Raw genomic sequence first — 19736 nt, 5'->3', positions numbered from 1 at the left:
AGGAGTCCGTGGGGGAGAAAGTCATGGAAAATGGTGACCCAGAGCAATATGTGGGCTCTGGGTTGGCTTAAGGTTGAGTCCTAAGAAATCTAGCCACTTGTGGGAAGGAAGAGATTTTATTGAGGATGCCTGGGGAACTTAAGCCTACAGTTGCAGCAGTTTAGGGCCTGGCCACTCAGCAGGGTGGGGGCCCGTCACTAGAAAGCCCTTTGCCAGACAGATGATGGTATAATGATGTTTGGTTTTGCTTCTTGTTTGTCTCTTTTCTCTCTACCACTCTTCCCTTTCTTTCTCCCCTTGTCCTTATTTCTATTTGTTCCTCCTTTTGCCTTTCTTTCTCCCTGCTTTTACTCTCCCCTCTGTGTCTCTTCCCCATCCTGTCCCCATTCCCTATTCCTGCCGCCTCTCTTATCCTGTACTTAACGGCCTACTCAACTTCCTTCTCTTTCTCATCCTTCTCTCTCACCCACCTGTCTGTTCATCCTCTTTTCTCTCTCCTGCCCCTCTTTCCATCCCCATTCCCTACCCCATCCTTGTCTTCTCATGCTGTTCCTCTCTCTTCTTCACCTTCTCCCCATTCCCCTATCCTGTATGTGTCCCTTTCCTCCTCTCTGCCCTGTCTTGCAGGGATTTGACCCTTTCCGATTCGGAGTCCTCCCTCCACATGAGTGACCGCCAGCGTATGGCCCCCAAGCCTCCTCAGATGGTCCGTGCTGCAGATGAGGCCCTCAACGCCATGACCTCCAATGGCAGCCACCGGCTGATTGAGGGGGTCCACCCCGGGTCTTTGGTGGAGAAACTGCCTGACAGCCCTGCTCTGGCCAAGAAGGCACTACTGGCGCTGAACCATGGGCTGGACAAGGCCCACAGCCTGATGGAGCTGAGCCCCTCAGCCCCACCTGGTGGCTCTCCACTTTTGGATTCTTCCCGTTCTCACAGCTCCAGTTCCCCAGACCCAGACACACCATCTCCGGTTGGGGACGGCAGAGCCCTGCAGGCTAGCCGAAATACACGCATTCCCCATCTGGCTGGCAAGAAGGCTGTGGCTGAGGAGGATAATGGCTCCATTGGTGAGGAGACAGACTCCAGCCCAGGCCGGAAGAAGTTTCCCCTCAAAATCTTTAAGAAGCCTCTTAAGAAGTAGTCAGGATGAGAGTGGCAGTGGCGGGACAGCTTGCCCTTCCCTGGTCTTCTGCCTCTCTTTCTTCCCCTTCCAAGATCCCTGGCCCCTAGAGTGGGGCATGGGAGGGGCTGGCCCAGGGGCCTCGGCACTGTACATACCTGCCCCCCCCCATCCTTGGGTCCTTCAACATTATTTATTAACTGACCACCATGGCCTGCCTGCCCTGCCCTCCCACCCACGGGCTGCCGCTGCCACTCCCTCTCTACTTCAGTGCATGTCTTAGTTGCTGTCCCCTCAGCTCCCAGCTCCACTTCTGGGGTCCAGCTTCTGTCTCTGCTGTCCCAGTTATGAAGTTTGGTTTCTTGTTTCTCTGTGTTTCCTGCTTTCAGGCTCCTCCCTCCCACCACTCCGCAACTTCCCCTAGCAACTTGGGGGGGGGGGGGAAGATAGGAGGAGAAACTTCTGACATCTGTGCCTCAGACCTGTTCCACCCCATCTACGATGGTTCTGTTTGCCTCAGACTGGGGCGGGCCTAGGGTCTATTGCTTGAGGTTTGTTCTTTGGGAGTGTGGTGGGCCAGAAGGAAACTTGGCCTGGAGCTCTCTTGAGCCTCTAGGGGTCCATGGGGGAGTGGAACACATTCCCAGAGAATAAGCTACTAGAGAATTTTGAAGAGAGGCCAGGCTAGGGGGTAGGTTGGGAGAGACTCCTCTTAGTTGGAGCATGAGTAGATGCCAGAGTTGTGGGCTATAAGGTAGTCACCTTTTCTCTCTACTCTCACCCACACCTGCGTCTTTCTTATCCCTGCTCCCCCATACTGCAGGAGGGTTTGACTATAAGAGGTGCTGCCCAAATGCTCCCCCAAGCATCAGTACTCCTGGAGCTCAGGACAAATGGCTCCCCTGGCCATGGGAGTCTCAGCCATGATACAGGGCTCAAATGGGGCCCTGAAATGGTTGGGCAGGATATTGTTGCATTTGAACCAAAAAACATTTTTAAATTGAAAAAATAAATCTCCTGAATTTCCCAAGTGCCTGCACCACATACTCCCCTTGTCAGACCCCATTTTCATGTTACTGCATAGCTTGGGCCAGAGGCTCAAAAAGGACACAGCTGGTTTAGGGAAGGGGGTGGCTAAGGAAGATGTAGGTGAGGGCAGCTGTGTGACCTCTTCCCCCACTCCCTTCCCACCCTCTAGACAAGTCTCTCCCTTACCTGTTTTTGCTATGGCTGTAAAGGTATTTTCCTGTTGCCCCACTCCCTCCCATGCCTTTACTCTGGGATCCTATTTGGGGCCTGGGGTGCAGGCACCTGGGGCTGGTCTTAGGAGGGTGCTAGGCTGCAGACTGCCTTGTACCCCCTGGGCACCCTCACATGGGTTTTTCTGTGTTATTTCATAAGACTCTTTGAAGTCCAATAAAGCATGTAGGAGATTTTAACCTCTGCTGGCTTTGACTCTCATTGTGTTCTCTGGCATAGCAGACAGGATGAAGAGACTATTTCTCCTTGGCCAAGGAAAAATGAAACTAACACACGTACCCAAAAGCTCTCTGGATAGGGTTACCAGATGAAATACAGGATGCCTGCCTGGTTTAATGGAATTTCTGATAAATAAAAACGTTTTTAGTATAATTATGTCCCCTGCAACATTTGGGACACGTTATTTTTGTTTGCTAAATCTGGCAACCCCATCCACCCTTAACCTATCTATCCCATGTCTTGTCTATCACCTTTGTCTTTTTTAATTACTTCACAGGGAGCTTGGGGTGTATCTGGAGGGCAGTGAAAAACCAATGAAAGGTTTTAGAAATCGATGCCACGTGAGCTTTCATAAAAATTAGTTTGTGTAGCCTAATCAGAAGCTTTTACATCAGTCTTGTATATTTCGTCTCTTACCCATTCTTACCCCCCACATTCAGTCACCAAGCACAGTCCATTCTGCTTCCACAAGGCCTTACTGCTGACCCTGTTTCTGCCACCACCCGCTGGAGAATTATAAAAGCCCTGCTCTGCTCAAACTCTTCCAGAGTTCCCATTCCGTCAGGATAAAATTCAATGCCCTTGGCCTAGCAAGGCTCTCTTCCAAGGATTTAGTGCCAGATTTCCTCCGACCTAGAGCGTGGGCCTCCTGGCTGCCTCCAGCTCTGGATCGAAGGCTACAGCCCACATTGGACAGCAGTCGGGTTATTATATTCTAACAGTCCTCAGGACAAGAAAGGGTTTTTGGATGGTTGGGTTTTTATTTCAAAAACACCTGAACCATCTTGTTCTCGGCGGGGGCGCGCCAACGAGGAGGGCGGGGCCGGGCCTGGCGGGTTCTGCGCGCAGCGCGGGGTTCCTGTCCCAGATTCCTCTATGCCCACACTCAACATGGCGGCGGGAGAACCGCGTTCCCGCCGGGAGTGCCCACACCCAATGTGGCCGCGGGAAAGGCGCAGTATCCAGGGCCCTGCCCATACCCAAGATGGCGGCTACTGGGGCGAGGCTTACTTGGGCTTTACTAGCCCTGCCCACTAGCCAGGGCGCAGGCAGCGTCGAGTAACGTCATTCGAGCTCCGTCGCGCCGCTTTTGCGTCTTGGGTGGCGGGAGCGGGAAGGGGATTCGGATTGTCGCGCCTCCGCTCCGTGGAGCAAAGTGCTCTCTGGCCCCAAATCCAGTCCCTGCACCTGAGTACCCCCAGGAACCCGACCCTTCGCACCCTACTACCTTCTCGATCCCGCCGGCGCCTCAGAGCTGCAGTCCCGTCTCGAATCCCTCAGCGCTTCAGCCACTAGCCGCGATGCATGTGATCAAGCGAGGTGAGAAGCCGGGGAGGGGGCGGCGAGTTAGTGGGGGGCAGGTAAAGGGGTCGCGGGCTGCCGCCGCCCTTGCAGTCGGCGGCGCCCGCCCGCCCGCCTCCACCGCTTCCCGCCCTGCCCGCAGAGGCTTCCCGCCCTGTCAAGCCCGCTCGGCCTCTGGCTTGCGTCAGTCTGACCCTCCCACCCCCCACAAGGCCTTCAGTCTGAGCCCCCTCGGCTTTGTCATCCTGGCGCCTTTCTAAAGAATAATACCTCCCCTTTATCGGGTGGTTCCTGTGTGAGCCGAGCACTTTCCAGGCAGTGTTTATTAGCTCCTCTTCTCAGGTGAAGAATCTGAAGTGCAGAGAGAGGTCTGGTGACTAACGCAAGGCCACCCAATTAATTAGTTGATGGTGAGGCCAGGGTTCGAACCCATGGCTAACATCGGAGTTGTATTGGAAAACCCTGGGGCTGATGAGCTGTCCTAGGGACTGGGAGGAGCCGGGAAGAAGGGACTCAGCCCTAAATGGGCACCTATCAGTTTCCTGATCTCTTTTGTGCGGTGAAAAAGAAAAGATCTTAGACACAGACAGACACCCCTGGAATTTGCCCTTTGCACGACGTGTGTTGCCACTTGCCCCAGGAGTGGTCTCGGAGGAGTTTGGGACTGGGACTAGTGATACAGAATCAGAGTAGGGTGGCAAAGACAACTTCTGACAGGATGAGTACTGGGAAGGGCCTGGGACTTGTGTTCTTCCTCAACAGTTATTTCCCGTTAGACTTGCTGAGTTTCTCCTTTTTGCCAGCCCTTTGCTTGGCAGTGTGAAATTATAAGAGGAGACGGTCCCTGCCTTGCCAAAAGGTTTAATCGGTTTGGAAAAACAAGAGCAAAACATACATTTAGCAGAGAACCGTATGAGGCAGGTATGAACAAGTTTCAACTTGAACCTACTTGCCCCTGTTAAAGCAATAAAGTTATTTCAAAATTGTAGGCACTTAGTAAATACTGGTTGACTGGATATTTTGTCCACTAGGCTGTGAGTGTTTCAAACATCGGGACTTTATGCCTATACTTGGCACAGGACTTACCATGAATAGGAATTCAAAGAATGAATGAGAATTATTTTAAAATATAGGATGGATATAGGGGTGCCTGGGTGGCTCAGTTGGTTAAGCGTCCGACTTCGGCTCAGGTCATGATCTCATGGTCCATGGGTTCGAGCCCTGTCTGGCTCCGTGCTGACAGCTCAGAGCCTGGAACCTGCTTCAGATTCTGTGTCTCCCTCTCTCTGCCCCTCCCCCGCTCATGCTCTGTCTCTTTCTCTCTCTCTCTCTGAAAAATAAATAAACATTAAAGAAGTATATATGATATAATAAATGCTAGGGGTAGGCAGGTGGTTGATTTGGTTTTGTCTGGGTAGTTTAATAAAAGCCAAGAGATGGAGAAGTGGACAGTGGTGGTCCATCTTCTAATCTTTAGTATCTTGAGAACATCATTCTCTGAAATTCCTAGTCTTCCATTTTAGCTCACGAAACCAAAGACCAAAATACACAGTGTACTTTTATTGGTCCTTTCCTGTGAATGAGACGAGCATCTAGTTTTTTAGACCTTTGAAAAAAGGAGGATGAGGATCCCCTTATGGTAAGTCTGTAACAAATAGGAATTGAAAACTTGTGAACCTAAATTACTGGAGTAGGTAACACCTCTATGTTATATTTTTCAGCTTTGGGCCCACTTTAAAATGCTGTAGTTTAGATGGTACTTCCTACCAAAATAAGCTCTGAAAGGCAGGGCTTATTTTGTTTCTCATTCCTTCAGAGAACATAATTTGATCCAGATGAGTCTCTGCTAGATTCTGCCAGTGTAGCATTTAGCAGGGCTTGTTAATATACAAAGTGGTACTTCGGTTTCTTTTATTTTTGACTTTTATGGGCTTAGGGTTTTTCTTTTTCTCTCTCATTTTTGCCATGCCAGTGAGTAGCAGACTGACTTATGTAGTTTTTTTAATTTTAATGTAATTATCCAGGAGGGCAGCTGGCAGTCAACCTACTAGTATAGTAGTCCTCCCCCACTTATCCGGGGTTTTGCTTTCCACGGTTTCAGTTACCCGGACATCCGTGATCTGGAAGCAGATGATTCTCCTGAGTATTGTCAAAAGGTCAATAGTAGCCTAACTGTACATCACAATGCCTATGACTTTCACCTCATTTCATCCCATCATATATTCATTTTGTCATCTGACATCATCCTGGTACCACGGGGTATTTTAAGAGAGAGAGAGAGAGAGAGAGACCACATTCACATAATTGTTATCATAGTATATTGTTATAATAGTTTTATTTTATTATTAGTTATTGTTTATCTTTACTGTACCTAATTTATAAATTAAACTTTATCATAGGTCTGTATGTACAGGAAAAAACAGTATATATGAGGCCCAGTATACTTTCTGTGATTTCAGTCATCCATTGGGGGTCTTGGAATGTATCCCCTGTCACAAAGGGGGTACTACTCTATTTACTCAATGTGCTTATATCTTGCTAAGCACTGTGAGGGAAATAATAGAGGAAGAAGGCAGCTCCATCTTCAGAGATCTTAGGATTGTTAGGGACATAGGATTAATCATATGAAAATTGTTAGGTAACAGAAGGAAATAGTAGATGAGTATTTCTCTTGCTGTCTTCAGCTATTTTTTTTTTTTTTTTTTCCTAATGGGAGAGTATTGTATTCCTCAGGGAGATTAAGGTTAAAGAATAAAAGTTGAGAATCATTGCAATAAATGCAGTGTAGCTGACTGAGTTGTAAAGTGTGCTTTAGAATGCAGTATAGGGTTTTCAAAACATTGGGTTGTAACCCATAGTAAAAATTATATTTTACATCATGACTGAGAACATGCCAGTCTGTGTGTGTGTGTGTGTGTGTGTGTGTGTGTGTATTCATGAAATGAAATTTTTTTTTTTCAAAATAATTCCTTTTAAAGCATCCACTTGTACTCTCATAATCACTCTTCTATTCCCAATCTGTTCTCTAGCTCTCCCTCTCTATTCCCTGCTTATCTCCCTCCCTATTTTCTCCCTTCCTTCTTAATTCCCTTTACAGCCCACTGTATTATTTTGCAAGTCTGTGTGGATACTCTGCTGGGCACTGAGATTAAGGCTGAGTAGGCAGACATGGTTCCTGTTTTCAAAGATCTTACAATCAATTGATAAAGATAGACACATTTATTTTCATTATTTTTGTTTTAAGTTTATTTATTTTGAGAGCAAGCGAGCGTGAGCTGGAGATAGGCTGAGGGAGCGAGGGAGAGAGTCAGCACAGAGCCCAAGACACAGCCTGACCCAGGGCTCAGTCTCAGGAACCATGAGATCACGACCTGACCCAAAATCAAGAGTCAGACTCTCCACCAACTGAGCCACCCGGGCGCCACAAAAATAGACATGTTTAAGAACTTAATATAATAAGATATGATACTCTGAAAGGTAAAGTAAAGGCTGTAGGAGGCCATTCATTCAGTTTTTCAGAAAGCATTTATTTAGTACTTCTTTGTGCCAGGAACTGTTTTAGGTAGTAGAGATTACAGCAATGAACCAAACAAGGTAAATCCCTTTTCTCATGGCATTTACATTCTGGTGTGGGTGAGAGTGGTATGTATATGTAAGAAACAAGTAAATATAAGAATCAGTCAACTTCAGATCATGATTAGGGAGATGATGATAGTAAAACAGTAATGTAATAAAGGTGATTGAGAAGGTAATCTTAGGTTAGATAGTCAGGGAAAGGTCTGAGGAGCTGGCATTTGAGCTGAGCTCTGAGTAGTATTAAGAGCCAGCTGTGTGAAGATCTGTGGGTTAAACATTCCAGGTAGAGGGGATAGAAAATCATACCTTGTAGAAGAGGCACATCCTTGGTTAACTTATAGTATAGCAAAGTCTTCCTGAAGAGAGAATCAGAGAAGTTTGTAATCAAGAGGACATCAGACAATTAGTATTCTAGAGGATTTCAGAAGAGGAAGAGGTCAGTGTAAGTTTGAGTGCTTGGGGCAGGTCCCGTGGTATAAGCATTGATGTGGGTGTGGGAATGGGAGGCGCTATTGGAACTTAATGTTATTTTCACAGGGAACAGGTGAAAAAGTGATAGAGGGCCAAATTAAGGAAGATTTTGCTTGAGAGAAGAGGATAATGTAGGCAGTGAGAAGCAGGGATTAATGATGTGATGAAGTCAGCATCTGAGTTGCAAAGTTGACCAAGTGGAATGATAGGCTAGAAAATGGGCCTTTAGACTTCCCCTTCCAGGGTGAGTCGGTATAATTGCTGTTGTACTTTTTGTCAGTTTCCTGGTTAACTTGGCAGCTGCAGAAATCTGTTTGCAAATATTGCTTTGTGATCATCTGTCTGCTTAGTTAGCCAATTGGTAGAGCATTGAGGGCCTAGTCCCCGTGTGGGCCAGTAAATTAACTCTGTTGCAGGGTTAAACACTGCATATGTGAATTTGGCCAGAACAGGAGATCACAATGGTGGTCAGAAAGAGGGCTGTCATAGTGTTCAGATATTAGTGCAGAAGAAAAAATATCCTGTTTTATTGATCAAAGGTTAGTAGCGGTGTCTTAATTTTAATTTATTCTTCATCCAACATTTGAGAACTTACCTTGGGTCAGCCACTGAACTAAGTTTTAACATAAAGATGTGAATGAGAAGGCCAAGTGTAAACATATAATTAACACATTGCCCTTTAGTTACTAGTTAAAAAGGATTGGGGGTGGGGAACAGAGAAGATAAACCAAATGAATCAGTTTGGGGTACTAACATTTATTGAGTGCCTCTTTTGTATCATATACTGTGATCAGTGTTTTCCCAATAAGAGCAGCTTTTTAAAAAAAAATGAGATATAATAACTGTAATTATACCAAAGCTTTTAAGACAAAAGCTCTTTTTTACCTAATCTCATTTTGTTGTTATAGTAAACTGATGTAGTAAGAAGAGGTATAATAATTATCCTCATTCTGTAAATGAAGATCTGTAATGTCTGGTCATATTGTGTGGCTTGCCTAAGACAAGCTATTTAGTGATTGGATGTATTTACTATTCTTGACAGGAATAAATAAATAAAGGTTGGATGAACTACTATTGAAGTTAAACTAAGAATAATAGGACTTTGTCTGGAAGGACAAAGAGGACTATATTCTGAATACAGAATCGTAAAAGGACTAACTAGATAAGGTCTACATGTATTTGCTTACCATATCCCAGAAATATGAAAACTAAGAGGTTGGAAAAAGCAAAACAAAAACTAAGAAGCCTCTGGAAGATTGTCTTGAATTACAAATAGAAGTATGTCTTTACATGGTATGAAGTACATTCAAAATCATGAGTATGAAAGACAAATTTATCATGAAGATGTTGGACAGGTTTTAAATAATTTAACATTTCTAAATATTTGAGTACCTTGCTAGGCCTCGGTTCTTGGTCGGGGCACTGGACAGTGTATTGGTAAATAAAACTTGCAAAAATATTTTTTCCTTTTGGAAGTTATATTCTAGCAGATGAGTGGGGAGCTCACACGGTAAACAAATACATAAATAAAGTACATAGTAAGTCAGATGGTACTAAGTGCTGTAGAGAAAAACTAAGCAGAGAAGGAGGAGGGGGGTAAGAAGAGCAAGGCTGTGTTTGGAGCATTGCAGTTTATTTATTTATTTATTTTTGTTAAAAAAAATTTTTTTAGTTTATTTATTTTGAGAGAGAGCAAGCAGGAGTGGGGAAGAAGCAGAGAGAAGGAGCGAGAGAATCGTAAGCAGGCTCCACACTGACAGTGCAGAGCCTTACACGGGGCTTGAACTCAAATCATGAGATCATGACCTGAGCTAAAAACCTAGAGTTGGCCGCTTAACTGACTGAGCCAGCCAGGTGCCCATGGGGTATTGCAGTTTAAAAACAGGGTGATCAGGGGCACCTGGGTGGCTCAGTCAGTTGGGTGTCCGACTTTGGCTCAGGTCACGATCTCACTGCTTGTGGGTTTGAGCCCCACGTCGGGCTCTGTGCTAACGGCTCAGGGCCTGGACCCTGCTTTGGATTCTGTGTCTCCGTCTCTCTCTGCCCCTCCCCTGCTTATGCTCTGTCTCTCTCTTAAAAATAAATAAATGTTAAACAAAATAAAAATAGGGTGATCAGAGAAGCCTCACTGGGAAGATAGCATTGACCAAATACCTAAAAGAGTATAGATAGCAAGGAGGCCAAGGTTGCCAGGGTTGAGTAAGTGAGGAAGGTGGGAAAGAAGAAGGTAAAGTTGGGGAAGGGCAGGGGCACACAGGATAGATTGTGTAGGATTCTATGGACTATAATGATTGTACTCGTAATGATTTTGACTTTTATTCTGGAGGAGATTTGCGGGGGATAATGTCATGATTTTGACTTAAGTGTTTTTTTTTTTTTTAACGTTTATTTATTCATTTTTGAGAGAGAGAGAGCTCACAATCAGGTGAGGGGCAAAAAGAGAGGGAGAGAGAGAATCCAAAGCAAGCTCTGAGCTGCCATTGCAGAGGCCAGTGCAGAGCTGGAACTCACAAACCGAGAGATTATGACAGGAGCTGAAGTCAGACGCTTAATCGACTGAGTGACCCAGGCATCCCTGGACTTAAGCTTTTTGTTTTTTTGTTTGTTTATTTATGTATTTTGAGATAGAGAGAGAGAGAGAGACAGCGAGCAAGGGTAAGGGCAGAGAGAGAGAATCCCAAGCAGGCTCCATACTGCCAGCGCAGAAGAGCCCGACATGGGACTTGATCCCATAAATAGTGAGATCATGACCTGAGTTGAAACCAAGAGTTGATGCTCAACTGACTAAGCCACCCAGGCACCCTGACTTAAGTTTTAAAGAATAATTCTGACTGCTATCTGGGATAAAGGGAGAAGCATCATTTGGGAAGTTATTGCAAGAATCCAACTGATTTTTAATGTAAAGGAAGAAGGGAAGACTTTCAGTATAAAATCCCTACTTTTTGAAGACACAAAAAATTTTTTGATGAATCTGTTGGGGTCTGAACTTTTTATCTGTGAAATAGCATCTCATGTTCATCAATATTCAAAGTTCGTGTGTTAATTACCTTTGATTCTTTGACATCGCTATGTTATTAAGTGCTAACGTGAATTGCATGGTTTGTTCTTCAGATGGCCGCCAAGAGCGGGTTATGTTCGACAAAATTACGTCTCGAATCCAGAAGCTATGTTATGGACTTAATATGGATTTTGTTGACCCTGTAAGTAAATATGGTTTATATTTAAACCTTGTTTCATGTGATTCTTTTTACTAGTCTCTTATCTCTTATCATTCACTTGATACATATTTTGGTTTGATATTTTGGTTATGGCGTTGGATATAAAATGTGAATTCATTGCTTAATGCTTATTTTCTAAAAAACAAAAACAAAACAAAACTTACTTTCTAAAATTGGGTCCTGTGAGTTCTTTTCAGAGAACTATGAAAAGAACTCACAGAACTCACTCTCTGGAAAGAACTCACAGGACCCAAATTTAGAAAGACTTCCTTGAGTAAATTGTTGTATTCATAAGTGGAAAAGCCTGTAGAAAAGCTTTTTTTGGAGTTATGGTCATTTGGATAGGAACTGGTTTGAAATTTGCTTTTTTGTTATCTATGTAGAAAGAATACATTTAAGTAATATAAAGTGGATTTCATGGACAACATTTAAATTAAGGAGAACTATTCATAAGCAAGTTTTTCTGTTTTTCTCATTTTTTGTAACTTAGCTACTCTAGACCCTTATCAACTCTTCTCTGGATTGCTGTCTGTAGTGGTCTCTAAAGTGTCCTCCTGGTCTTCCTCTAATCTTGCCCTCTTCAGATGCATTTTACACATAGCTTCCAAGATGATCTTTGAAATAGAATCTATAAGAACCCTTTTTCCAAACCCATTCATATTGCCCCAGCTTTATTTAGGTATTTTATCTGTACTGTTGTGGGGCTGGTGCTGGCCTCATAGCATTAATTACGTGATATGGAAATTCGTTATATGTCTCTGTCCTCCTCTAGAATCGAGGGTGGGCTGTGTCTTATTCTTGTGATATCTAACAGTGCTTGGCATATATGTAATTAGACACTTGATAAATATTGAATTGACCAAAATGTTCAAAAGAAAATAATTTTAAATAACCTTAGAATATGCATATTATAAATTCTTTTATATTTAACAATATAAATAATATTATAAATAAATAGGAATGTAAGTAAAATATACTTATATTTTACATTTGTTTTTATATTTAGGAATTCTAAATAATAACTAGAATAGTTGAATATTAGAGTTGGAATGAATCTGAGAGATCAAACTATTTCATCTTCCTGGTTTAGAGATAAGAAAATTCCAAAGACAGGGGAGTGAGATGTACCAGTGACTTGTTATTTTATCCTGAATTCTGATTACTTGCCATGTAGCACCAGAAGCTATTCAGAAGACTTCACTCCTCTTTTACTGAACATAACTTATATCTTGGATCTGAGAAGAAAGTGATCAGGAGCAACTTGGGCTTAGGTATAATATAAGTAGAATTGATTATAAACTAGTGATACACACACACACACACACACTTTTTTTGAAGGGGGCATGCTTTGGTTAACTGGGAAGTGCATTGATTTTCTGTTGGATTAAGGTGTCTTAAAGATTCAGTCAACACTTAGAATTTGTTTTTCTTTATTTTGTTTTTAATGTTTACTTATTTTTGAGAGAATGCGAGAGACAGTGCAAGCAGCGGAGGGGCAGACAGAGGGAGACACAGAATCTGAAGCGGGCTCCAGGCTCTGAGCTGTCAGCCCAGAGCCCGACGCAGGGCTCGAACTCACGAACCGTGAGATCAATGACCTGAGCCGAAGTCAAGACGCTTAACCGACTGAGCCACTCAGGCGCCCCTAGAATTTGTTTTTCTTAAAAATATATGGTAATAACTTGTGCACTGTGTGTTTTAAAAAGGGGAACCTCTTACAGTGTGGTCTTGAAAACAGTGAAATACAGTGAGGTTGAATGGGATGTGGAGCAGAAGACTTAGTAACTGTGGGCAAGTCCCAGTATCCTGAGCCTTAGTTTCTCATGTAGAGTGGTGATGGTAATAATGTCCATCTCACATGGTGACTGAAATGTCAGAGAAGATTATGAAAATTGAGCTACTTTGTGGCTACTTGTGAAGTGCTAAAGAAAGGGTAGTCATTAAATTATTTGATGAGTCTGCCTCAACCCTAATTTATACCTTTATCTCCTTTAATTGGAATGATTGAAGTTTGATTCATTTGTTTTCTCATCCTTGTCCTTAGGTAGAATTGGGGGGAAATGGGTAAGTATATAGCTCAAACCCTGGTCACAGAGGGAGAATTTGAATGAAAGATGAGGAAATACTTATAAAATCACTGGTTTGTTTTTAGCTATTTTCTTGTGAGACTATTAATCTTTATAAAAGCTATACTTGGATTTTCTGTTTGTTTGGTGATACCTCTTCATAGCAAATGTAGTATGCATTGTCTGGTGGATCTATTGGTTTATGTGTTCTTATTACTAAGTTTCCCATAGTTTATTCTGAAAGATAATTTTTCAGGAAAGGTAGTTGTCTATTTTGTTTTGATAACAAATTTGATGGCTTTATTCATTGCTCTTTTAAGGAGGCTAGTGGTTCTTGGAGAAGCTCAAGTAATTCGTGGTTTTGTTTTTATAGGCTCAGATCACCATGAAAGTAATCCAGGGCTTATACAGTGGGGTCACCACTGTGGAACTAGATACTTTGGCTGCTGAAACAGCTGCGACCTTGACTACCAAGCACCCTGACTATGCCATCCTGGCAGCAAGGATTGCGGTCTCCAACTTGCACAAAGAAACAAAGAAAGTGTTCAGTGGTGAGTCTCCAGGAAAAAGTTAGACTTCTCAGAAAATTTATAAGGCTACTAAAATGAAACCTTAAATATCAAAAGTTACGTCTTACTTTAAAAGTGTGCGTGTTAGTGGCAGAGAAGAGACTGGAACTTCTGTTTCTCCATGCTGCTGACCTGCATGAGAAAGTCAGTGGATCCTTTTCTTCTCTCTCTCTCTCTCTCTCTCTCTCTCTCTCTCTCTCTCTTTTTTTTTTTTTTTTTTTTTTATTAAAGCCCATCAGTGGTTGGTGGTGGTTTGGTTGGTAAAATGAGTAATATTTATTGGCAAGTTCTAGGTTGAACAAAATGTCTTTTGTCACCATTAGCAAGCATTTCATTCCATCACTCATAGCTCAGGGAATGTGGGCAAAAGAAGGTTAAATAATTTGTTCAGTGTGTAAAAAGTGATATATGAAGAGTCAGCTGGTAGACTGAGAGTACAAGTCTTTTGGCTCAATTGCAGATTATTATTATTATTTGGGGCTCAAATATCACCCTCTTCATTGGATTTATTGTATGTATATTAGTTTTCCCAAAATTGTTCTATAGATTCAAGATAATCCCAGTCAAAATGTCAGCATTATGTGTGCTTATATAAGTTTTATATGTAAATGCAGAGAGCCACACTCTGCTATCTGCTATGATGTCTTGAAGAACAAAGTGAGAGGGCTAACTGTTTATAGAAATGAAATGCTTGTGATGATAAATTATGAATTTAAAGTTGAGTTTCTATTCTGTTGGGATAAAAAACAATTGAGATAATAATTTCTGCTTTTCTGTATTTTCAACCAATAATTCTCAGTGGGGTTGGTCATCAGAATCACTGGGGAATCTTTTTCACATTACAAGAGCCTATGTTTACTCTAACTCTGGAAGATGTTTCCTTTACTGAGGTATTAATCTATATTTATTCAACATGTATACGTTTATTGAGCACTTTCTATGCTAGGCAGTCAGATAGGGTGGCATGAAAAAAAGGGTTGAAAACCCTTAGACTGTTATCTGAGGATTGAATTTGCTGTTAAGTGATTTTGATATTTATTTATTTATTAAAATTTGTTTTTTAGATGTGATGGAAGATCTCTACAACTACATAAATCCACATAATGGCAAACACTCTCCCATGGTGGCCAAGTCAACACTGGATATTGTTTTGGCCAATAAAGATGTATGTATAATGCTTTTCTGGTGAAAATTTTTTTATGGATTCCTTTTTTTTTTTTTTAAAGCAACAAGCATATTTTTAAAAATTTAAACATTATAAATAGTATAGGTAAAAAGTAATTCTTTCTCCTTCTCTGAATCCTGCTTTCTAGAGCAAGAATGTTTTATCATTTTTGACTATATTTTTCTAGAGCTGTTCTATAATATATGTGTGTATGTGTGTGTGTGTACGTGTACATATATATTTTTCCTTTTAGTGGTAGTATACTATGCATACTGCTCTTGCTGATACTTTTTTCACTTTAAGTTTATCCTGGAGATAGTTTTATATCAACATTTATGAACTTACCCTACTCTTTCTAACAGCTGCATGGCTTTCCAGTTTATAGATTTATTATCATTGTACATATATGTAAGAATTGCTCTGGTGATGAATATTTGTTTTCCATTTCTTGCTGCAGCAAATATCCTTGTATGGTAGGTGCTTTGCTCATAGATGAGTATATCAGTAAGATAAATCCCTTCAGTGGAGTTGCTTAGCCAAAGAGTATGTGCATTCAAAAATTTAGTAGACATTGCCAGACTGACTCCCAGCATAAAATCTTTAGAGATCTTGCTCAGCAACTTAAAAGTTGTCCACTTGTGTTTTAATCCCTTTCTTAACTAGATCCCACAGGACAAAAAAGGGAAAGATGTGTAGGTCTAGCCAGCCCTTTTGTACATGGATTTATTTACCATGTTTTTACCTTTGGTAATAGAATGATTAGTCAACTGTCTCTCTAAATGTGTATCTGATGTTAAAGAGAGTGAGAGAAAACTGAGTTGTTGTGTGTTGTTCATATGTGTAATCTTGAAGACAGGTTAAAAACAAAAATAGGGGCACATGGGTGGCTCAGTTGGTTGTATCCATCTCTTGATTTCAGCTCGGGTCATGATCTCACAGTTGTTGGATCCAGCCCTGCCTTGGGCTCCACGCTGAGCATGGAGCCTGCTTAAGATGCTCTCTTCTCCCTTTGCTCCTCCCCCCCTCATGCACGCTCGCTCTCTCAAAAACAAAACAAAACAAAACCCCAAAAATAACAGCAAAAACCTGTATTTATAAAATAAATACTGATAATCATGTATTTCAGTTCCCCATTACTTGGGCTAGGCACCTACCTGCCTTTGACAACAAAGATGCCCTTAAACATTTAAGAGTAAAGGAGGAGTGTCATATAGATTTTTCTAGTTCTTGGGCATGGATCATTATACAGAAAGCATTTCTGTTTTGTGTTTTGAAGAACAATAATAACTCCATTTTTTTTCTATCCAAAATGACTATTTGTACCTAGTTGCTTTTGTTTTCCTCTAAACAGCTTTATAGCAAAGAAAAACTCTGTAACAGTGACCAATTTTGCTATAAATCTCATTGTCATGACACTAGTTTATTTAAAACCTGCTAAAAGACCATAGATTTTGAAGAGCCTTAGAATTGATGTAATCCTACCCTCTGTCATTCTTTATTAAACTGTTATGTGCAGTTTAAAATGGGCTAATTTTGAAATAAAAATATGTAGTAGTAAATATGTGGTACTAATACCTTTAAATTAACAGGTAGTCTAAAAACATGTTTAAGGATGATAATGTCTCTTTTATGCTTATGTTCTTTCCTTCTTTAATTACAGATTAACTGTAAATATAATAGGGGAAGTTTGGAAAATCCCATTTATATTTTTACTTATGTACAGCTTACATATACATGTTCTCTTTTAGTCTTTTAATATACATGTTTTAAACCTAATCAAGATACTCTATATACTGTTTTACTTTCCTAATGTTAGATATAAATTTCTAGTCTACAACAATACTTAGTGTTCTTCCTTTGTATCCTATGTCAGTTTTAGTTTCAGGGCTGAAAGAAATCAGATTTTGTGAAAATCTAATTATCTTATTTATGGTTTTTTTTTGTTTGTTTGTTTTTTAACCTCTATTAGCGCCTGAATTCTGCCATTATCTATGACCGAGATTTCTCTTATAATTACTTTGGATTTAAGGTAAATAATGGGTTTTAAATAAGTGGGAATTCCTCATTAAATCAGCAAACACAGGTTTTTGTTTATGTTTTAATGATACAATTATAAAAACAATAAGTTTTGGGAGTTGGGATGGACCTGGGGGATTAGGTTAGGGTGGCGATGGTTGTTTGAATTCAGGAAAGATAGCTTAATCCATTTGCAGTTTTTGAATTTTACAGGTATTACTTGTGGATTACTTAAAGAGATATGTAGATACTTGGCTAGAATTATTCCGTATTATTCTATTTATGTAACAACTATTTATTGAATCCCTACCATGTACAAAGTGCATTTTCAGGTACTTTTGTGTTGATAAACAGTATTGTGCAATGATTGAGAACATGAATGTCAGGCCATCTGGGTTCAAATCTCTGCTCTCTTATTGAGCTGGTTAAATTTTTTTTTTTTTTTTTTTTTTTTTTTAAGCTGGTTACTTAATCTCTCTGTGCTTATTTCCTCACCTTTCGAATGGGGATAATGATAATAAAATTTCAACAATAAATTCTCTTGAGAATTAAATGACTCTGTGTATGTGTGTATTGCTTACATCAGTGCCTAGCTTTACAACAGCACTTTGTAAGTATTAACCATAATGATGATGATGACGGTGAATACCACGACTTCTGCATTTAACATTTGACACATTAATATAGAGCTGGCTTTTTCTAGAAGTTTTCATGTAGTCTTTTCCAAAACAGATGGCCAATTGATAATGTTCCAGACCGAAGCTAGTAAAAGTATATTCTTCTAAAAGCTATTCTTCTCATTTAAAATAATACAAAAACTGAGAATATTTCAATAGATTGCCTTATTGGGAAAGCTGTATTGTGTCTTTAAAAACTGTGCTCTGGAAGTTTTTTGGTTGCTTTGCTTTTTCTAGACTCTGGAGCGGTCCTATTTGTTGAAGATCAATGGAAAAGGTGAGAAATGAACATGTTTGTTATATTTTCTGTTTATTATATTGAATATAGAGCTTTGAGCTATTAGCCTTAACATTTCTATTTGAGCACTAACATTTTTTTTTTCAGTTTTTTAAAATTAATTAATTATTTTTTAATTTACATCTTAGTTAGCATATACTACAGCAATGATTTCAGGAGTAGATTCCTAATGCCCCTTACCTGTTTAGCTCATCCTTCCCTCCTGTAACCCCTCCAGCAACTCTTTGTTTGTTCTCTATATTTAAGAGTCTCTTATGTTTTGTCCCCCTCCCTGTTTTTATATTATTTTTGCTTCCTTTCCCTTATGTTCATCTGTTTTGTATCTTAAATTCCTCATATGAATGAAGTCATATGATATTTGTCTTTCTCTGATTAATTTTGCTTAGCATAATACCCTCTAGTTCCATCTACATAGTTGCAGATGGCAAGATTTCATCCGCCGTATGTATGTGTGTGTGTGTATATATATACACACACACACACACACACACACACACACACACACATACACACACACACACATACACACCACATATTCTTTATCCATTCATCTGTTGATGGACATTTGGGCTGTTTCCATACTTTGGCTATTGTCAATAGCACTACTATAAACATTGGGATGCATGAGCGCCTTCGAAACAGCATACCTGTATCCCTTGGATAAATATCTAGTACTGCAATTGCTGGGTTGTAGGGTAGTTCTTATTTATTTATTTATTTATTTTTTAATTTAAAATTTTTTTTTTTTTTTTTTTTTTTAATTTACACCCAAATTAGTTAGCATACAGTGCAACAATGATTTCAGGAGTAGATTCCTTAGTGCCCCTTACCCATTTAGCCCATCCCCTCCCCCACACCCCCTCCAGTAACCCTCTGTTCTCCATATTTATGAGTCTCTTCTGGTTTTGTCACCCTCCCTGTTTTTATATTATTTTTGTTTCCCTTCCCTTATGTTCATCTGCTTTGTCTCTTAAAGTCCTCATATGAGTGAAGTCATATGATTTTTGTCTTTCGCTGACTAATTTCACTTAGCATAATACCCTCCAGTTCTATCCATGTAGTTGCAAATGGCAAGGTTTCATTCTTTTTGATTGTCGAGTAATACTCCAGTGTGTGTGTGTGTGTGTGTGTGTGTGTGTGTGTGTGTGTGTGTGTGTTTGTGTGTATGTATATATACACTACATTTTCTTTATCCATTCATACATTGATGGACATTTGGGCTCTTTCCATACTTTGGCTATTGTTGATAGTGAGCACTAACATTTTTAACTTTAGATTTGGTTTATGATTAATTGTTGGTGCTTATTGGTATAAAGTTTTTTAAATTGTCTTTGGTGTTCCTGTTTTGACTCCAGTACATGTCTCAGCCTAGTTTTTCTGACATGTCCCATCATGTGACACTCCTTTTGTTTTTAGTGGCTGAAAGACCACAGCATATGTTGATGAGGGTATCTGTGGGGATTCATGAAGAAGATATTGATGCTGCTATTGAAACATATAATCTTCTTTCTGAGAAGTGGTTTACCCATGCCTCTCCCACTCTCTTCAATGCTGGTACCAACCGCCCACAGCTTTCTAGGTAAGTGTCCTGTATGTTTGCTTTTAATGTTCTGAAATGGTTTTGATTAGGGAAGTAAACCTTGACCTGAAGAAACAAGGCAGTTAATCACATACAAATTAATGCAAATGAGGGAACAAAGCTGTAGTGATTCACTGATAGTATGATTTTTACATAGGAAATTCAAGAGCATCTACAGATAAATGATCAGAATTAAA

The 19736-nt window shown here is 40.6% G+C and overlaps 2 protein-coding genes across 6 annotated transcripts in view; both read left to right on the top strand.

The window, feature by feature from the left end:
- The window catches only part of STIM1 (stromal interaction molecule 1), a 183202-nt gene extending 180640 nt beyond the window's left edge, over positions 1 to 2562 (top strand). For 3 of the 5 annotated variants that reach the window (XM_060605781.3, XM_060605783.3, XM_060605784.3), the window contains one exon: positions 628 to 2562. In XM_060605781.3, the coding sequence (XP_060461764.2) occupies positions 628 to 1144 (517 nt within the window). In that variant the 3' untranslated portion in view covers positions 1145 to 2562. The remainder of the gene's footprint in view (positions 1 to 627) is intronic. The other 2 variants (XM_060605785.3, XM_060605786.3) reach the window with 1 other exon arrangement.
- A 1102-nt stretch (positions 2563 to 3664) lies between these two features.
- The window catches only part of RRM1 (ribonucleotide reductase catalytic subunit M1), a 36651-nt gene continuing 20579 nt past the window's right edge, over positions 3665 to 19736 (top strand). Inside the window, exons 1-7 of the mRNA XM_078433136.2 lie at positions 3665 to 3922; positions 11063 to 11151; positions 13609 to 13786; positions 14869 to 14969; positions 16939 to 16998; positions 17900 to 17939; positions 19377 to 19539. Of these exons, the coding sequence (XP_078289262.1) occupies positions 3904 to 3922; positions 11063 to 11151; positions 13609 to 13786; positions 14869 to 14969; positions 16939 to 16998; positions 17900 to 17939; positions 19377 to 19539 (650 nt within the window). The 5' untranslated portion in view covers positions 3665 to 3903. The remainder of the gene's footprint in view (positions 3923 to 11062; positions 11152 to 13608; positions 13787 to 14868; positions 14970 to 16938; positions 16999 to 17899; positions 17940 to 19376; positions 19540 to 19736) is intronic.

The sequence above is a fragment of the Panthera onca genome, chromosome D1 (genome assembly GCF_046562875.1).
Source record: "Panthera onca isolate mPanOnc1 chromosome D1, mPanOnc1 haplotype 2, whole genome shotgun sequence".
NCBI classification, from domain to species: domain Eukaryota; kingdom Metazoa; phylum Chordata; class Mammalia; order Carnivora; family Felidae; genus Panthera; species Panthera onca.
This window is presented reverse-complemented; position numbering and strand designations above follow the sequence as displayed.